At 44.5% G+C, this 20,304-nt stretch overlaps 1 protein-coding gene across 11 annotated transcripts in view; it reads right to left on the reverse strand.

Annotated features, from left to right (window-relative positions):
- Positions 1-20,304, reverse strand: part of OSBPL5 (oxysterol binding protein like 5) — a 1,112,782-nt gene that overhangs the window by 41,584 nt on the left and 1,050,894 nt on the right. For all 11 annotated transcript variants that reach the window (XM_069624153.1, XM_069624161.1, XM_069624156.1 and 8 more), the window contains 2 exons: positions 14,193-14,310; positions 3,704-3,806 (listed from right to left, as the gene is read on the reverse strand). In XM_069624153.1, the coding sequence (XP_069480254.1) occupies positions 3,704-3,806; positions 14,193-14,310 (221 nt within the window). The remainder of the gene's footprint in view (positions 1-3,703; positions 3,807-14,192; positions 14,311-20,304) is intronic.

Genomic DNA, 20,304 nt, shown 5'->3' on the forward strand with positions numbered 1-20,304 from the left:
GCTTCAGCCTCATCTTCCTCCTCCTGCTCCTCGCCATCCCCATAATAAGAGACCCCCGTCTGGTCATCTACTAATTGTGGTTCTGTTTCTTCACAATATGAATCAGGGTGGTAGGGTTCAACCCCAAAGGAGTCTGTGACCAAGCCCTGAGTTGGAGCATCAGAACAGAGTTTCTTAGCAGGGGGCTGAGAGGAACTAGGTATTGCCTTATACGCCAAAGGGCCAGAGGTAGCAGGGGTGTTGGAGTAACTATGAAAATAATTAGGGTCCTTTTCACAGAAGTCAGCCATGAATGACATCCTTCTCATTACCCTATCAATGTCAGCTGAGTTCCATTCTTTAGAGCTAGGAATCACATGTTTTGGTTCCTCATCGGTTCCCATATCATGAGCAATGGGAGGAATGAGTTTAACTTTAGTGGTAGGATCTGATACCTTGGACTTCCCTATAGATCTAGGGTCTTTCTGCTTTTCCTTATGAACATTGTGTTCTGAAGATGACTTTTTATGTTGTTTATCCCCCTTCCCATGACTAGAGGAGTGTTTCCCAGTTTTCCTTGGGGCCTCCGAGGGATTTGACGCCTCGCGTCGAGATTCGGATGTGATATTCGAGGAAGGACGTCGAATCTCGGGTGTAGACGCTACGCGCCTTGGCTGTGGAATCATCATCGGACAATCGGACCTCTGGGACTATTGATAGTGCAACATCTTTGTCAACCGAAGACGATTGGCCTTTGTCATGAGGCGAACGGGAATGCCCAGAGGACACAGATTCGTTGGACCGCTCTCTTGGTGTCTTCCATTGATGATCACTCGACTCGCGTGTCGAGTCGCGGCCAGGGCTGATGTGCTTAGTGGAGGTAGTAAGTGTAGCGCTTTTGCTGCCGGCTGTTGTCCCCACAACGTGGCCGCCGGCCAGTCCTTTGGGGTTGGGGGCCTGCGCGTGGGTGTCTAAAGTCACCCCTCTGCCCTCGCCGTCCGATTCGGGGGGGCGTTGCTGCCATCGCTGAATGTCCCCTCCACTTCCATGGCCTCTAGCTGCCTAGCGTAGTGGGCCCAGCGTTTAGTTGAGCGGTCTTTAAGGGTTTTCGGCTTGAAGAGCTTGCAAGCTCGACAGTAGCCTCGGGATGGTCTCGTGGAAGACACAGATTGCATGGATTGTGCTTGTCTACCCAGGAAAACTTCCAGTTACACTGTGGGCAGAAATTAAATGGAGTACTCTCCATATGTTATAAAATGGCAGCACCCCCCACTCTGCCTACTGTACAGGGGCGAGGTCAGAGGCTTTCCAAGGCCTGGAGTCCGTCGTGGCAGTTCTCGACGGCTGGTTTCCTCGATCTACACCGGCGTCGATATTCGACGTAGGGTGGAAGTGAACCTGGAAGTTTTTTTAACACTAATTATAAGTATAAACGGCTAAAGCCGAGGAAACTCTGCAACATGCGTCCGACTAGTATGACAGAAAAAAACAATCTGAGGGTTCTATACGCATGAGGGATCATAGGTACAGGGGACGTCACACTAGGGATAGTATTACTGGCACACCCTGGTTCGACGCCCCTTTTTGAGTTTCGAAAAACAAACTGTAATACTCTGCAGCTTCCACTAGATGTCGGCCTATGCACAGCATCTGATCTAAGCAGATTCCACAAGCCTCAGAAACAAGTTATGGTTAAGTTGCTTTTTCCAATAGGAAGAGCACTGTTTGGGAGGCGTATAACTCTGCTCCCCCTGGACGAATCCTCACTAATCTTTGTAAAAAAGGTATATGGGCCACTCTGAATTAATTTGCAAAGTTAGGTGAGGTTTGGTCCAGGGGGGGAAAAGTTATAGGGGGGCTCCCAAAATATCTTTTTTTCCCATAGACATAATGGGGAAAAAAAATTGCCCACGCCTACAGCCCAAACCGCTGGACGGATTTTCACCAAATTTGCAGCAGGAGCGGCAGCTTGGTCCCGAAAGCGTGCTTTTGTTAATTTGGTGTAAATCCGTCCAATAGTTTTTTTTTTAACATGACCAAAACATAAAGCAAAAAAATGAGTGATATCTATGTCTGCTCTGCGGACACACTTCCCTGTTCGCTGCGCGGACAAGATACCGATTGGCTAAGGGGCTGCCATCATGACCGCGGACACGCGACGTCTCTGCTGATTGGCTGCAGTGAGACGTGTTCAGCGTCAAATTGTTTGGATGCGCCCGACATCTTGGATCCGCCGACAGCGCAGCGGCCACCAGCGGCAACATGCTATTTCGAAAACTATTTTGCTGTGTCAGAGTGCTTGGGGAGGTTCAGACAGTAAGAGATGGGTGAAAAACTGTATTTGTTCAGGCGGTAGGTGTTAATGATGTATTCCCTATGCCCGCCTTGTTTGGGATGTTTGTAAGTACAGAAAATGAGGGGTCTCATAAGGGTAGTATTTCAGTCTGTGCTGTGCGCAGGCAATTTGAAACTGTTCTAAGGAAACGCATGGTCAGGGGAGTTGCTAGGTCTGGAAAAGACCTGGGGCTACGCTGATGTTGGAACTGTTGGGACTGGGGGCTAGCTAGTCTTTTGGCTGTAGCTCCTGAGATTCTATCCGGGGCTACAACCAAAAGATCCGGGGCTATAACCCCCTTAGCCCCCCCCCTAGCAACGCCCCTGCGCATGGTCTTAGCGAACATTGAAATTGAGTACATGCTGTAATTAAATAATTTTTTCCCTATGAGTGTGCTATTCATTTGTACGCCGCCATGGGTGTGACATGCTGCGGTGGTTGTGGCCAGGGCGTAGAGCCATGGGTGTGACATGCTGCTGTGGTTGTGGCCAGGGCGTAGAGTCTTAGATGCATGGCCGTAGGCCGAAGGCCATACTTCCAAGACTGTATGCCCTGGCCACTACCACCGCAGCATGTCACAGCAATGGATACACCTGTAGTATTGCTTATCGATCAGATGGTTGTGGGGAGTTTGTAGAGTCTTGGGCACTGGAGGTATAAGTCACTGCACACCCATACATTGTAATATCTGGGGACATACAGATAGGAACTATTTGGCATATGAAAGTTCTTCAATGATCTGTGATACGTTTCTGCCAATATTGTAATGACAATCCCTTGTGGAGGCTGTGCATGAAAACTAAATGCACATGTGATGTCATCAGTGATGTCATCAGTGACATTTGTGATGTCATCGTTGATTTACTGGGTGTTAGTCTTAGCATTGCACGGTGGTGGCGCGAGTTATGGTTGCTTAGCTTACCATAACATGTGATGTCATCAGTGATGTCATTAATGACATTTGTGATGCCATCGTTCATGGCCTGGGTGTTAGTGTTAGCAGAGGACAGTGGTGCGGGCAGTTATGGTCGCTTAGTCTACCATAACTGGCGAATTTCAGGGGTTTTTCGGTTTTACTTTGAACCATAATGGCACGTTTGAAAAGTTTTTTTAGTGAAGTGCACAGGTTTTTGGTAGGGCAACTTAACCATAACGTCCCCTTAACGTTTTATGTATATGTTTTATTTTGACCTTGATATGTTACATTTTTTTACACTCTCATAAACGGGTTCATCACATCTTTGTGCTATTGTACAGGCCCCCTTCATGGGAAAGTGTCCACTATCTGTAAGTGTGTTATTGTAAGCCATTTCTGACGGAAATTGATATCACTGTTCTTCAAATAATTACAAATGTGTCCAATATTAAGCGCACTTTTGGGTAACTAACCTGTGAATATCTTGCTGGGTCCTCTGCAAAGACATAACAGCTGCCTGGATCTCCTTAAGCTCATGTGATTCTTTCCCACACCGAGCACACGTTCGATCAAAATCTGCGGTAAAGAAAACATACATGAAGAAAGACATCACAGTACAGCTGGGTTATGTTATATTCAGTGTCTACTTGGTTCTATGTTACATTATCCTCACAACAATAACCAGAACGAAAAGGAAGTCGTAAAAACAACAGAGTTTACATTGACAGTAATGCACCCAGTAGAAACGAAGACCTTTCAAAGAAGAAAGTGAACATAACTAAATGTTCTATTTTATTTGTGTTCTAAAAAAAAAAGCAAACTGGTAATGAATGTTTTGAAAAGGCATTTTTTAATTGTCTTATTAAATTAGCAGGACAAGGGCTACCCCACTATACTACCCCTGCTAAATTAATCATCATGTAAATGGGGGTACAGTCCCAATGCTCCTCCACGAACCACTCCAACCTGCCTACTCTCTCCTCATCTGCACTAAATCGCACAGATCCCCATCAGGAGTAGTTTTCTTTTTCTATTATTTATCCTACAATGTAATTATGGAAATATTAAAGTTGAGATTTTTGTGCGTTCTTCATTTTTACCTTGTTTATTTTGGGTGAGAGTTATTTTTTACCTCTTCACTTTCAATTTTCTTGATTTGTGCACTTATATTTGCGTGCACCATTTATTCGGATAATAATCGCTGGACACCAAAAAAATTATTTGCAGCCTTAGATAATTAGCCCAAATTAAATTTTACATTTGAATAACAAAAACGTATGAATGAATTTGACAATCTGATTGTCTGTGACAATAGAATTGTGATATAATATTTGGAGGGAGCGCAGGAGCCCGAGCTATTCAGGGGTCTAGTCTATTTGTGTGGCCTTGGGCTGAGGTCATAGGCTATCATTAGACCCTTCTTGCACCCTCCCAATCCTGTGATGGTGACATATTTTTTTAATTTATTTTTTATTTTATTGGTTTTTGGTTACAACATATAAACAAACAACAACAAATAACACAACAAATACCACACATACAATTTCCGGACCTTCACGTCAAGTCCCACTTCATCATTTGCATCAAACCAAATGACTTATAGCTGGCCTTCAGCTGTCTCCGGCTTAGTCCATCATTAAACGATGTTCAATTATTGCCAATAGCCTTGTTAAAGGAAGCATCAATTTCAAGTCAGTTCCCTAAAACATATGCGCCCACCACTCGTCTGCACAAAGGGAGGGATGGTTCAAACTCCAAGGGTCCAAATGAATAGTCCTTTCTGATAATAATTTTGTGCAAATAGGCTTAATGTGTTCGAAATAGGCTTAATGTACTCCAATTGATCCTGGCGTGGATTGATATGAGTGATAACTCATATCTTATGCACGCTATTGTCAGTCCCTTCGGGAGCGCCAAAACTTTAGACCAAAAGCAGTTCTCTAAGGGCGCCCAAAACTCATGAGGACAGCCTAAGTCATTTTCAGCCCTGTATGTCAAAACAGGAATTACTTTTTGTTGGTAAAATGCCAGTAATGGTTTTAATGAAAATTTCCCAAATTTCTTTTGCATGATTAAAGCCCGGCTCGCAAGTTGTTTGCACTTCCTTTTTGTTTGAACAGTCCAAGGGGCATCGTTAATACACTAACTTATAATCATTCCCAAATATTTCACACTTCGGGATATCTGAACTATTTCTTGACCCAGGGTCCATTTCAGATTTTTACTTCTGCTCCCACCTCTGCATCGCAAGTTTTTTAAGACCAGAATTTCACATTTTGTAGTGTTGATCGATAGCTGGTTGGATGTCACATATTGTTGTACAGCATTTAGTTTTCTTTGCAGCCCAATGGGTGTTCCATCCATCATGATCAAATCATCAGCATAAAGCAGCCAACTTAGGTGAGAATTAATGATCTTCGGCGGGAATGATTTTACTGTCTCAAATGAGTATCCTATATCCGATATGAATAGGCTAAAGATTGCAGCAGCCAAAGGGCATCCCTTTTTTACACCTTGAAAGGTGTTAATTGGTGCTGATAATAGCCCTGTTTGGTCCATTCTAATTTTGATAGAAGTTTCAGTATGGAGTTCTCTGATCGCAGCTATTAAGTGGACCGGACATTCCCACTTTTGCATTTTAGTCCACAGAATTGACCTGTCGATGGTATCAAACGCATAGGAGAAATCAATAAAGGCTAAATAGACAGCAATAGGTTTAGTGAGCAGCCTACCTGTTTTACAAACCCAGACTGTCTTTTGTCCACATGGTTAGATTTTACCGCCCAGTCTATCAGTTTTTGTTGAAGCATTGTGGCGTAGATCTTACCTAGGACGTCCAACAAAGCAACTGGGTGGTAATTTTTGGGGCTTGTTCTATCTCCTTTTTTAAAAACGGGCACGATCACAGCTGATTTCCAGGATTTTGGTGTTCGACGATTCACATTAATCCTCCTAAATAAGGTCACACATAAATCAGCCCATCTCTCCGGGTGCTGTTTCATAGTAAAGTTTGTGAGGCCATGTGGGCCAGGGGCTCTTGCATTTGATGCCTTCTTAATTATGGCCACAATGTCTTCTTTCAGAAAAGTCGGTGTCCACGGTTTAGAAGAATCTGCCACATGATCGCGCGGTGTCTCATTTGTTTTATACAGATCTTCAAAATGAGCAAACCAATCTGTTTCAATCACCATACACGTTTGCAGCACACATTGAGGGGCTTGGATGTTGTTAATAAGTCTCCAGAAGTCCTTCCTATTTTTATCTTTTAATACCGTTAACATTCGCTCTGCGTCATTCTGTAACATGACATGTTTATGTGATTTTAACCAGTTTTTAAAGCTTTGCCTTGCGGTCTTTATTCCTTGTTTTCGCGCCTCATCATCCAGAGTTTGAGCTCGCCTGATTGCACTACGCATCTTGTGTTTATGTTGTAATATCTCCAGGTCTAAGCAATGTGAATGTACAAAGTTTGCATGCTTAGACCCTCCATTCTTGATTTTGAATTGCATTAGAATATGTTCGTATTCAAGTTTCACATTCGGTTGACAGTATTGATTTGTCAATATAGCCACTTTGTGCTTATCTAATGACAACCGTACTCTATTTGATTTCACCAAAACTCTGTGAGGCCACAATAAACTAGGTGCTTTTCTTCCAAATTTAAAATACATTGGCAGCATGTTGTGGTCACTATCCTGTTTTCTTAGGATCTTCAGGGAATTTATTTGAGGGTGCAATGCTTCGGAGACAAATATATAGTCAATTATGGAGACCAGATCCGCCCGATGCCATGTTGGTGCTGGTGGCATATCAGCTCGAGTGTTTCCGTTAAGCATTTGTAAATTTCTTAAGTTCATTTCATCTGTCCATGTTTGTGCGAGCCTCATTTTTCATCTTCCAGTGACTTGAACAAATCAATGTTTAGGTCTCCACAAATAATTATATTAGACCATCCAGAGACTTCCAACAGATGGTCAAGTATTTCTGATACCTGATCTACGAACTCTAATTTACCAGCTCTTTTATGATTCCAGTAAACATTTAGTATAGTTAACTGATCAATGCACTTCCCTTGTGGAGCCATCATTTTCATAGAAGTTTCTTGGATAAATGGTGAATGATTGATTGAATCTGATATCCTCCACCCTGATGATTTTCTGGCCATAGTTATTAGGCCAACCATCGGACGGCCTTTTAATGATTTTAAAGCTGGGTTTAAGACTATCTCAAACTCTGCCGCAAGCGGCACATTACTTAGCCAGGCTTCTTGCAAACATGTTATGTCTAGGCCATCCAGCCAATTCGACTTGAATAAGTGTGTAAATCCTCGTGTGTTCCGAGAGGCAATTTTACAGAGTTGAGGCGTTGCATCCTCCTGGCATTTTTGTTGATGATTAGTATTCAATGAAGCCGCGAGCCATTGCCAGTCGTTTTTATCTTCAGTTGCTTAAAGGTTTTTGCGCTGGGCTCCTTAACGCCATTCGATCGATCGTTACCCCTTATCGTGATTCTAATTTTATCCAGCTATTCCACCTTGTTGCCGACTTGATCATCCATGGTCAATTCTTTTCTCGACTCAACTGGAATTCGCATTTCCAGCATAGAGGCCATTTTTAGAGGGGTATGAGGACTTGTTTTTGAGTCCCGCACCCTAATGCCCCTCATTTGCTCCTTCACAGCTCGCAAACTCATAGCTGGTGACTTTAAACAGCCTAGTTTGCTCGCCATAGGTGAAGCTGAGGATTGCTCTTCAATATACTTATAGGCATCGAAGCACAGTGAAAATAGGGCTACATTAGCCTCTAAGATAGTTGAGGCAATTGAAGGTGAAGTAACATGTAGAATCACCTTCTCATTCTTTTTATCATCTGGGAACTCAATGATTTTCAAGTCATTGGAGCTTATAGCACGTAAACTCGGCACAAGGTGAAATAATCTAATTATGTTGTAACGATTTCGAATCATGTTATCAAAAGATTCCAGGCTCTCAATTAGTATTTTGTGGACTAGAGACTTCTTATCATCAGTGCTTATCTTCACATCTTTTGACTTTTTCAATTCAATATGATGAACATTTGGCTGTAATGTTGATCGTTTGAATCCAGCTGTTTCAGGGCTAATAGAAGTCGCAATTGGAGCCCTTAGCCCATTCTGAGACAGTGTTTTCCGGGAAGAGAGGTGTTGAGCCTATTTTTTCCATATCGCCCATTTGTAAATTGGCAATCACTTGCCACCTCTTTTGTTGTAAGGTCATAAATATTGGACTGAGTAGAGGAGTTGGATGTGAGAGTAAGGTAGCTTTTTCTACAATGATCTGGCAGATTCTGTCTTTTGTAGGGACATCTAAACAAGGGATCAAGCAAGCCCCATGTTGTCTGGGGCTCCGCTCGTTTTTTTCAGATGTCTCGTTTCCATCCAGAACAACTTGAGTCAGATCCTTAGATTAGTCTTTTTGGACCTTTTTATCATCCTTGAGTTTAATGTTCACGCTACCTTCCGTTCCTTCCCCATCCTGGGGTATATCATTCTCTCTTAAATCAATTGTATCTTCCAAATCTACATATTCGGGGTCATCATGTGTTGTCATATTTAAAAGCTCAATCGGTATAACATTTAGTAAGCTTGCCTGTTCTACTTCCTGTTGGCTTGCGGGCATGGCCTCTCGTTGTCCTTTGTGATTATTTTTATTGTAGATTATTGGGTGGGTGACAACTGTAGATTTGTTTGAATCCTTAACTGCGTGCTCAACCACTTAACTTCTGCAAGAATTTCCGGGCCCCTTTTAGGGTGTTGTTTTTCCTGCCAATTTGGTTTTTAGTCTTTTTGGCTTTTTTAATGATTTGTTGATTCGGACGTGTTGGGTTACCTGGATTAACCGAATTTTGGGGCGCACATCTGAAAATTGGATAGACATTCAGTTGCACTACGGTGTGGTTTGAAGATCCTCCACTGGTAGCGTCATTGGAGCATGGCACCACCTGTGAGGTCGTTGGTGTCTATCCAATTGGGCTTGATTTGCACTGCTTCTGGCCTGCTCAAATGCTGTATGAAACGAAATATCCACCACATTATCAATGGCTGTTGTCAATGGTATTTGTAAACCCTCTTTGTTCATTGTGGAAGTGTTTGCTGTAGATGGCGGCAGTTAGGTCGTACTTCCCTCCTCCAAATCAGGTAGCATATTAAGACTTTGTGATCGGGGTGTGGATCGGCTTTTCAACTTGGAGATTTGTCTCTCTTGGAATAAATTCCCTCCATAGGGAGCCATAGTCTCAAGCTCAACCTGAGGTTTATTATGCCCATTTAGTAGAATACCCTCAATCTCAGAGGCTTCCGTTTGCCTTGGTCGGTTTATGCTGGTGCCATTCAATTGAAATAATGCCAGCGCCTCTTTAGCGACCTCTGCAAAAAGTTTTTTCAGTAATATTATTTGCTCTTTGGTCGCTTAATAGGTTAAGAGCTCCGTCCATCTTTTTAAATCCTTCATTAAGCTCTCTGTGTGATTGCCCACGTACATGTTCCAATTGGATTAATTTGGAATTCATTAGGGCTACCACTGTTGTTAGGTCTTCCATTAACTCATTTAAGTTTTCATATAATTTCATGAAGGGTGTCATAGAGATTGTTATAGATGAAATCAGTATGGCTTGCAGCTCTGATGATGACGTGTATAAGGGCCCTTCGGCAATGGACACTTGTGTTTGATTGTTCGTAGTCTTCTTAGGTCGACCCACTCTATCATAATGAATTTTGGGGTAAGGACGTCCCATTAATGAGGAATCCAACGTGTCTGCCTCAATTGAGTCGTTGTTGCAAGACAACTCTGATTTCCGAATTGACAAGTCAATTGCATCAGAATCATGTCTTTGCACATTTGTCAGCCTTTTTTGTGAATTCAGTAACGTGCCAGATACATCATGCAAATGATCTCTGTTATCAGTAGTGTCAAAGGATTTTGTTCGTTTATAGCACACTCCCTGCCATATGTCACTGTTTGCACCCGCTAATTGGGTGTTATTTCTTTATAACGTTTGTTTTGGCGTGAATACAGTGGGTGCTATAGGGCCTCTAAGCAACCTCGCGTTACAGACCTTGTTTATTTGAACCAGATTTTTGTAAAACCCTGTCCGCGACTCCTAATGAGTCTCTCCTTTCTTCATTCTGTGTAGAGCTCATTGCAACTAGCGTAACACTAACACCCCGGGAGATTGCTTCAGCCTGACAACCGGGAGCGACCTCCTGTTCACTACAGGTCGCTATGCTGTGTACGGCAACACGCCCTTCATTAGATTGGACTTCAAGACCTGGATTGTTTATTTTTTGCAACGGAGAGCTCGCCCTCTACGGTGTGACGTACGCCATCACACACAGCGGATTATCAGTTGTAGTCTCTGGCAAACGATCCGCAGGCACCCTCACTTCAGGAGGCTCGGGCTCGCCTCTCGCGCTCGAATCGTCAAGCTCCCGAGCACACCATCGCCCCTCCAGAACCCGCCCACACCCCTCTGCAATCACCGAGCCAGCGCGGCCCCCCGAGCAGCGACCACACCGCCCACCTCCAGCCGAGGCAAGCTCTGGGAACAGCAGTCATCCAGCGCAGCCAAGGCAAACCCCGGCCGAGCATCGCACCCCTCACGTGGTGAGTTGAATTCCGGTTGTGTTTACAGTCAAGGCACTGTCGCAGGTGATGGCGGCCTTGAGATTTGATGTTGCGGCACTTTGTAGAGTTAGTGTTAAGGCGGTCTCACTGTTCGTATCTCCATTGCGCTCATTATCTAGCACATTTGCTGAAAAAAACAACGTCCGTGTTTGATACTCCCAAGTCATCCGTATATGGGGTGTTCACTTAAGCGGAACATCTTAGGGCTCCGGAGTTTATATCAGTGTTCATGGGGACAGAAATATCGTGTTCCTGTTCGTGTTCAGGTACATCAGAAGTGCATGAGTAATAGCGACTTACTTGATGTAGGAGGACCTTGGGTAACAGCTCCAGGGGTGCAACCCGCACCATCTCGTCGTTTTTGGGCCTGTATTCTTAGAATGGGTGAAGTAGGACCCGACATCAAGGTGTTTTGCGTGCTCGTTCTCGCACACTCGCCAAACAGCAAAACAGTAATTGACCACAGCCCTTCTCGCCTCAGGGCTTAACATGATATACAGATTAGGTTTTCCTCTAGGTTACTACATACGTAGTCCGCTCAACCAGATGTTACCCCAACAGTCAGTGTTTCCATGTGTCCGTGTTAACAGCAAGTGATTTTCAAAATCACAACAAATCCAATAAGCATTGTGGTAAATCGGGTACAAGATTCAACCCACTTTCACCTACGATACTGAGCACACTGTCGGTACAGTCATTTGGAACCAAAATATTACTTGGGTATTACAAATCAAACGAAATATCCCGTTTTTATTTTTGGAAGCATCTTTTAATACGTACACACAGCCAATGCAATCCATAGGTGGAGTGCTGTAAAGTGTTAGAATCAATGATAATTCCCATTTCCACATTCTTCCTTATTAATGTTAGTTTCCTTTGTGGTTGTAAAATGCTTTTTTTTTTATTATGGATGTTGAGGAGACATGGTTGCCACCTCATGGCATTCATTGTGTTTATTACTTCAGATACCTTCCAAAGTGCAGGTCTTTTCATCAAAGAACACATGGATTTAATTTAATAATTGTATAAAGGGCTCTTGTTCCAATACCCAGACATTAAGAGCTAAAGTAATATGTTGTAAATTATTGTGGTGGGAATCAGTCAAAGTGAAGGGGGGTCTCTCCAAACCTGGTGAGATGTATATCAATGTAATAATACACATTGTATTCTGGGAGAGTGACATGTTATCTCCCATTGATCAAAGTTTGGGCTTTAGGAGACAGTATGGCTCGGAAATCTCATGCAGCCTGGTCCGAGTCATGTACCTGGGTAACGTGTATACACAAAACACAGTATCACAAGCTACCCCACCTTTGTACACAATTGGGGGTCAGATTTGGTGTGGCCATGCCATATATATATGAATCCGCAATTGCAAAGGTCAGGATCAGTTAAAAAAAAAAAAATTTAAAACTCCGCTGGATCATGTGCCAGAAGTGACCCGGGTTTATGTTGATTTTATTTTTTGCATTGACTGTTTATTATTTATAATGCGCATCATACCCGGGGGGTAACAGAGCGCAGCAGTTACAACTATATGCGAAGCTTGGTTACATAGAAATATGCATAGGTTACATAGAAATATACAGGATATATAGATACAAACACCTGAGAATTATATACAGGGAAAACATTTACAGGCCTGTGTACAGCGAGTACTGTAGTGTAAGTATATATAAAAAGAAATAGCGAGCGTTAACTGTATGTTAATGATGAGAGCAAACTATGTATGGAATTGTTTTGGATAAGGATTTTGCAGGGTAAAGAGTACTCTAGCTTTGACTATTTGGGCTAAAGCAAATTAAGATTAGGCTGGTGTACTATAAAATATTAATGTGATGGATTCAAAAACAAGAGATTTTCTGAATAAACTATAACTTTAAGATAGCTCTGAAGTATTGAAGAAATATTAGATGTTTCTATAAAAGAGTGAATTGAATTGATATCAGCACACAAAACCCTTAGGCATCTAGGCGTTAGTTACAGAAAGTGCAGCCTACAGATCATAAAGTACAAGAACACGCAAAAGTAACAGTTACTCACAGTGGTAGGCAATGGAAGCACACTTTGGGGAGCCTCACACCTCATGGTGCAGGGGGCTACCTCAGGTGTGCAAATTAGCATGAAAGACAAAATCAGTGAGTGTACACAGCCTGGAAAAGTCTCACCTCATGGTGTGGGGGTGGGGGGGTTACTTCAGGTGTATAACCAAGCATGAATGGTACAATCCATGAGTCTACACAGACTGGAAAAGCCTCATCTCTTGGTGCACGGGGTTACTTCAGGTGTGCAAACAATCAAGAAAGGCAAATCGGTGCATTGATGTACTCAAAAACATGATAATGAGTAGGAGACTCGTAGAAGACATGTTATATGCCGTAGAAAGTGAAGCAAGTGAGTGGAGTAATGTTTGCATACAGTTAATGGTGAATACATAATGCAGGTTACAATACAGTTACTGGTCACTAGTTCACAATAGCTAGTAGACTACATGTTAGGTGGAAACATCCTAAGGAGCCGATACATTATATATGTACAGGTAAGGATTGGTGGGGGATGAAGAAGGGAGCGGTTTGTGTTCCCAGGCTGTGTCTCTCAGGAGAAGCTTGGCCGAGGAAGGGAGCAGTGCCGGTGGTGGGGCTCACAGAGGCACTTCCACAATGAGAGGGAGCATGACAAACCAATGGAGCATGATAAAGGGATGTATTTCTATGAAATACGCTTTAGCACAGCACCTGCTAAAGACAATTCCATAGGAATCCATTGATAAATGCCAACAGAAAAGTGTGATTTGCAGGCAGCATTTATTTCTTCACAAGACAGAGAGGAAAAATAAAGAGTAAACTGGAACACACCCCGTTTACGCTTTATTATTCAACTCCGTCTTGTGAACTTTTAAAATTGCATGCGGGGGACCAAAAACATGTAAGTGGCACCGCTGCTGGTCTGCTGCATGCAATTTACGTTTTTTATAGAATGATACTGTTTGATATGTTGCACAGATGGGAATAATGTAGAGTGCTGGCAGAATTCATGATGTAGTTGAAAGATGGGGAAGAAATGTATTCAAAAGCCCCTGGGTCAGAAGACAGGCCGTAAAGTGAATATTATGCTAATAATTAGATAACCCTTAAAATGAAAGTCACTAAACAAAAAGCATTATAAAAAATGAACAGAAAATTGATTACCATTTTGTATCCAAAACTTCTTTTCTACTGTCAACATAATCCAAAAAGAAGCATTTGGGTACGATAAAAAAAACTGGTAACTGTGCAGAAAGGAACTGGTTGGGGAATACTTGCCGTCGTCATCGGAGAGCTCGTGCGCGGGCTCCGGGGTGGAACAGCTGCTCTCTGTGGTTTGACTACAAGTGGACGGCTGGTCACTGGTTTTACGATGCCTGCATTCAGCCACGGCCCCCTAGAGTTTGGAGATCACAAATAAAGGGATTGATTAAGGGCACTGCATTTCAGGAATTTCCTATAAAACAAAACGACTCAGTTCAACCCATTCATTTCCCAGCAGGAATGACCAAACTACAACCCCTCAGCCTTATAAAAGCCTTCCCACCATAGGGCTTGGTGTAATTAGTACGAGGTTAGAAGTTGCCTAACGTAATAAATTTGCTACACTCAAGAGTTCTTTACTCCACAAAGGGGGCCATTTTGCTCATCCCTGGAAATAGCTCTGAGGGGACTGCAATCCCCCCACGCTATTTTGATTTGCTTTGACAGATGACGCGATTGTTATCCCGGAAATCCAGGTGGTCCTGAGTTTTCTGGTTCGCATTCCACCATTGGGAAAGCAGATTGCAAATGCTGCCTGCCATGTCCATGAATGGCAGGCGGCATTTACATGCATTCTCCTGGAATCCGCCTGCTTCTTGCAGGAGCCAAAACATGCAGATTCCATAGGATACCACAGCATCTCACGCCACATCAGCATCAAATGTGGCTGGAGATGCTGCCGCGTTCCTATCACGGAACGAAGTGTGGTCGCGGAATCGTTCATTCTATTCCGTGCCTCCAATGCAGCAAAATCGAACAGCCCCGAAAAAGCCTGCAAAAACATTTTCAATATGTTTTATTTGAAATCCTTTGTTAGGCCCGCTAGCAGGAAAGCGACTGCCATAGTCTTTCTAAAAGTCAGCTTAAAATGTGCGTCAAGGCAACTAATGTTCAATATTGTGAAACATGAGTAGTTTAATTTGATCAAATTATTTCATTTTTAAGTATCAACATGTAATGCAATCGGATTGTGAAAATACAGGTCACTATTGAGATTAGACTTGGCCCTGCCATGTTTTTTGAAGTTAATCAAGCTGAAATAGAACTGGCTCTTTGTCAACTCTGCCGGCTTCTCTGAGGCAAATCTGGCATGGATCATTGTCTTTCCAGTTTAGAGTACTTCTCCAATGACTTCCACAATGCCAGCCCCTTTCAAACCAGTCAAATCATAAGGAAGTCAATTACACGCCCCTGACATCTTTACTGTCTGGCTGCAGAAACGAACTCTAGGAATATAAAATTGAAATTTGCCCAGTTAGCAGATCATTTCCTCTTCAGTTTTCTAAATCCGAGATCACATCATCTGAATCCATGAAGCAACAGCTGAGCTCCATGCATTGGCAAGATTTGGACAGGATTGTGTGCATCCCCACGCATTAGTGTAAAGACGTCACATGCCAGTAGGGTGTCTCGATTCCACTAGTGGGCAAGCTGGACACCCCCCTCACACCTTCAACATGTGAAGTTCCACACCTTAGCATCTAGCTCCAGAAAGCATGGGCCAAAGTAGGAAAAATCCACACAGTTCATACTCATACGTCCGGTCCCCTTACCTCCATTCTTGTGGGCGTCCCCCAACATAGGGACAGTACTGAGATCTTTGGGAACGAAAAACTGAGCTTCCTCTCTAAATTTAGTACAGCGTGATGGGCGCGGCCTCGAACATGGGAACGCCCCCGCTGAGGCCCTGTCCTCAGACACCTCTCCTTAGTCCCTTTCTCTGCATGGACAGTGTCAGACCTGGCAGCCGGCACTGACTTCTGACTTTTTTTTAACTTTGTGCTTGCTCCCCTTCTTTGTTTTTCAATCTTATTTAACCTTCCTTCGGTGCCCACCTCCCACAGCACCTGTTGGTTGCAGGAGGATTCATGAGATGTGCTTCGTGCGACCACTCTTTCCAGGCCTCGGACCCTCATGCACTCGGTCTTGCGTGCCTCTGGCCCGATCACCGCTGGGACGCATGCATGGCTTGCCGTGCTCTTGGTCACAGGGCATTGAAGAATCAGTTGTCTAGTTGGAGGGAGATATTCTACACTTCTCGTCTGGCGCACCTTAAGGACTTTGTCTCCATGACCTCTCGTCTAGACAAGGTAGGTCCTGCTTTCCGTTAGGATTTGATGGGTCCTTCTCGATGGCAGACATCTGCTAACGAGCTTTTTTGTAATTTGAGCCCGTTTGTCTATTTGATTCACAGATCGTTACATGGGCGAGCATAAACGTTCTGTGGTGAAGAGCCACGCCTCCGTTTAATCTAACGTGCTGAGTTGAAGAAGGGTAACAGTGCTTTCATTTCCTTTTCCCTTCACTGCGGCCACATTGACATCCTTCTATACGAATAAGAAGGGAACGGTGAAATAGGGAGAGAGGGATCCTATACAGCCTGGGAGAGAATCTTTCAGAAAGAAGGTATAAATATGTTTTTCTCCTACCAGAGAGATTATTATGGTTAGCTTATTCTATTGTGACATTTAAATTACATTTTTTTGTTCTAAATTCTTTAGATATCGTCACTTCCTTTAGGGGGTCTAGCACTTCAGACCCTCACCAGAGACTACTGGAATACCAGCCATTAGGCGAACCAAATGGGGTTTGCAGGTAGGAGGTCACTGTATTTTTGAAACTGATATATGAAGCCTGTCCTAGTGGGGTCCTCCCCGGTGTGACTAGAGTGGGCTGCTTTAACACAAATGGGAAAGTGTAGATTATTAGGAATATGAGAGTAACTTCCGCTTTTCTGAACCCCGGAGTCCCAAATGAAATTAGGGAAATTTCAGATGGGTAAATGAAATCTCACTGATTTGGTCAGTAATGTTTTTTTTCACAATAATATATACACAGCCTATGATGTTTATAGAACCGTGGTTAAAGAGATGTCCACTTTGGACTTAGAGTTGTTTTTGTTCTCTAAGATCTGGTTTTATATTTGTAGAGAGGTAACACTGAGAGAGGGTTGACAGGGGTATGTAATTGTAATTTTAATTATATGTTTGTTTGCTTTTAGAATATTTGTTAAACGTTCATCCAATCCTGATGAAGACACACACAATCGGTCAAGTCGAAACTATTTACCAACTGGGAAGCCTTTTCGTAAAGAAGAATGATTTTTTAAGGCACCAATAGTCGATACTTTGTCCTGGAATTAACTATTTTTTTTTAAAAAACGTATTTTATTGATTTTGGTCGAAAAAAAAACGTGCAATACAACGAGAAATCAAACGGTGGTTCAAACAAAGGAGGGGACGGTGCAAGGGGGACAGGGGAGGGGGAGGGAACAAACAAATCAACAACAGTCTTCATGTTACAGCGAACTTACAGTGGATGGATGGGTTAGGGCCTGCGACCCAGAGTTTCAGGATGCAGGGGGGGTCGCATATGAGGGCTGTCCCTCCAGTGCTGGCATCAGGGGATAGTGACAGTGTGATGCTGCGAGATTTCAGGGGGGTTTGTAGTCGGCGCTGAAGCGTATGTCCCTGAGGAGGGCCTTCCATGATTCCAGGGTGCCGCATTCGGTTTCGCCGCTTGACGTGATTCCTTCTTGCCAGGCCCTGGTTTCTGCTACTGTCCATCTCTCGAGTTCTTTGAGCCATCGTTCATGCCTGGGGCCCGACGGCGTCTTCCAGGCCATTGCAATTGTTCTCTTAGCCAGGATGCATGAGATGTCCATTAGTCTGACAGCATGCTTGGACTTGCTAGGTCTGGGGTAATTCCCCAGGAGGCACTCGCCGGGGGTCCATTTGTACCTCGTCATTCCGGCGTCCATGCAAGTCTGTTTGGCTTTGGACCATAGTGTCATCGCCTTAGTGCAAGTCCAGGTCCAGAACATGTGGATCATGTCCGCTTTATCGTTCCCACACCATGGGCATGAAGGGGAGGATGTCTTATTGAAGGAGGTGACCCTATGAGGGTCATGTATGTCCTGTACAGGACGTTCAGTTGAATCTGACCGAATCTGGTATTCCTGGACACTTTTTTGGGAAATATTAGCGCTCTCTCCCATTCTTTATCCTTGATCGGGGTCCCAAAGTCCGCTTCCCATTTCGCTCTCAGATCTTTGCCTTTAGGGTTAGGTTTGTCGCATAGTCTGCTGTAGAGCCTGGAGACTGGTCTCCAGCCATCCGAGAGGTCATGCATTTCTTGAAGTAGAGGGTCAGGGGAGGGTTCCTCCGGCCAGCCGGTCCATTGTTTCTTGGCAGTCTGTTTAAGGCGGTGGTACCAGAGGAACTGGCCCGGGGGTATTCCTTCGGCGGCCTTAAGAGATTCAAAGTCCCTGAATTCCCCTTCCTCGTACATGTCGCCCCACGTGTATATGCCGGCTTCTTCCCACCTCCTTTCCGTGGAGAGGTCTGCATCCGTTCGGCAGGTGTCTGCTAAGATGGGGTTATCCGGAGAATATGGGTGTTGTACTCTCCTGATGTAGCAGGACCTGGCCCATATCTTCCTTCCCAGGTCAATCAGTTGTGAGGTGACCAGGGATTGCCGTGTAGGATGCCACAGGGTCTCCTTGGGGATCACATTGTTCGAGGATTGCCTCAGTAGTTCCGTCTCAGCCGAAGATTCGTCTGAGAGCCATTTCGTTATGTGACTCAGCTGGGCGGCCAGGTAGTATAACTGGAGATCCGGCAGCTTTATTCCACCCTCTTTATGTGGCAGGGAGAGAACAGATAGCGACAGTTTGTGCCTGTGGGGGCCCCAAAGGAAGTCCCTGATGATAGCCTCCAGCTTCTTGAAGAAGGACGGTCGAATGTAATGGCAAATGTTCACGAAGAAATATAGGAATCGGGGGAGTACGATCATCTTGACTATCGCTGCCCTGCCCACCATGGCCAATGGGAGCTTGGACCAGAATTTTATAGAGCGTCGAAGACTCATGATGGCGACCTCAGTGTTGTGTTCGTGCGTGAGTAGCGGGTTATGGCTTACGTTGATCCCCAGATAACAGAACTTGACCAGTTGCCAACCTATTCCTATCACTGGAAGTTTGCTTTCTGGAATGTTGCGTAGGCCCGCCAGGGGGAAGGCGGAGGACTTGCTTCTGCTGAATCGGATCCCCGAGTACTTCGCGTAATTATCTAGTACCTCCAGTGCTGTCGGTGCGTTAACCTCGGGAGTGCTTAGGTAAAGGAGGACGTCGTCTGCGTATAGAGATATTATGTGGTGTACAGTGCCCACCTTGATACCAGCGTCGAAAAGCTGCTGCCTGAAGTACAATGCAATCGGTTCCAGGCCCAGTATGTACAGCATGGGCGATAGCGGACATCCCCGTCTCGTTCCCCTTTGTATTTCCCAGGCTGCTGATACCGTTCATCCCGTTTTCACTCTCGCCATTGGGGAATTATAGAGGACCTCGATCCACCTGATGAAGCCCCCTCCGAAGCCAAATCTTCTCAGGACCTCCCTGATCCATTCCAAGTATATGGAGTCGAAGGCCTTGATAGCATCGAGCGACAACACCGCCAGGTCCTCGTCCCTCTCGTATGTTTCAGCCATTACATGCTGTAGCCTCCTGAGGTTAGCAGTGGTGTTGCGCCCAGGCACAAATCCGTTCTGGTCTTCATGGACGATGGATCCCACCACTCTGGCCAGCTTGCGGGCCAATATGGATGTGAGGATCTTGGCATCGTAGTTTAGCATGGCCAGAGGGCGGTAGGACTCGCAATCGGTGGGCGATTTGTGCGGCTTGAGCATAGGGACGATTATGGTTTCTTTCATGGTGTTGGGGAGAATCCCATTCGTGTATGCCTCCTGGTAGACCTCCTGGAGAACTGGGGTAAGGATGGACTCATACGTCTTGTAAAACTCAGGTGGGAGGCCGTCGCTGCCAGGGGCTTTGTTGTTAGAGAGGGACCTGATCGCCCCTTGTACGTCCTCCAGAGTGATCTCCATCTCCAGTTCCTCTCTCTGTTCGAGTGAGATGCGGGGAAGTTCTATCTCCTCAAGTGTGTCTATAATGTCTTCAGTAGGAATTTGCGTCTTGTGAGCATACAGTTCGGTGTAAAATTTGGCAAAGGCTTCATTGATCCCCAGCTGGGTCGTGTGGGATGTCCCATCGGCGTCCCGTATCTCCACTGGGAGGTGTTTGGGGTGTTCCCGCTTGCAGAGCCAGGCCAGTAATCTCCCTGGTTTATCC

The sequence above is a fragment of the Ambystoma mexicanum genome, chromosome 11, assembly GCF_040938575.1.
Source record: "Ambystoma mexicanum isolate Mex_15411 chromosome 11, UKY_AmexF1_1, whole genome shotgun sequence".
NCBI lineage: Eukaryota > Metazoa > Chordata > Amphibia > Caudata > Ambystomatidae > Ambystoma > Ambystoma mexicanum.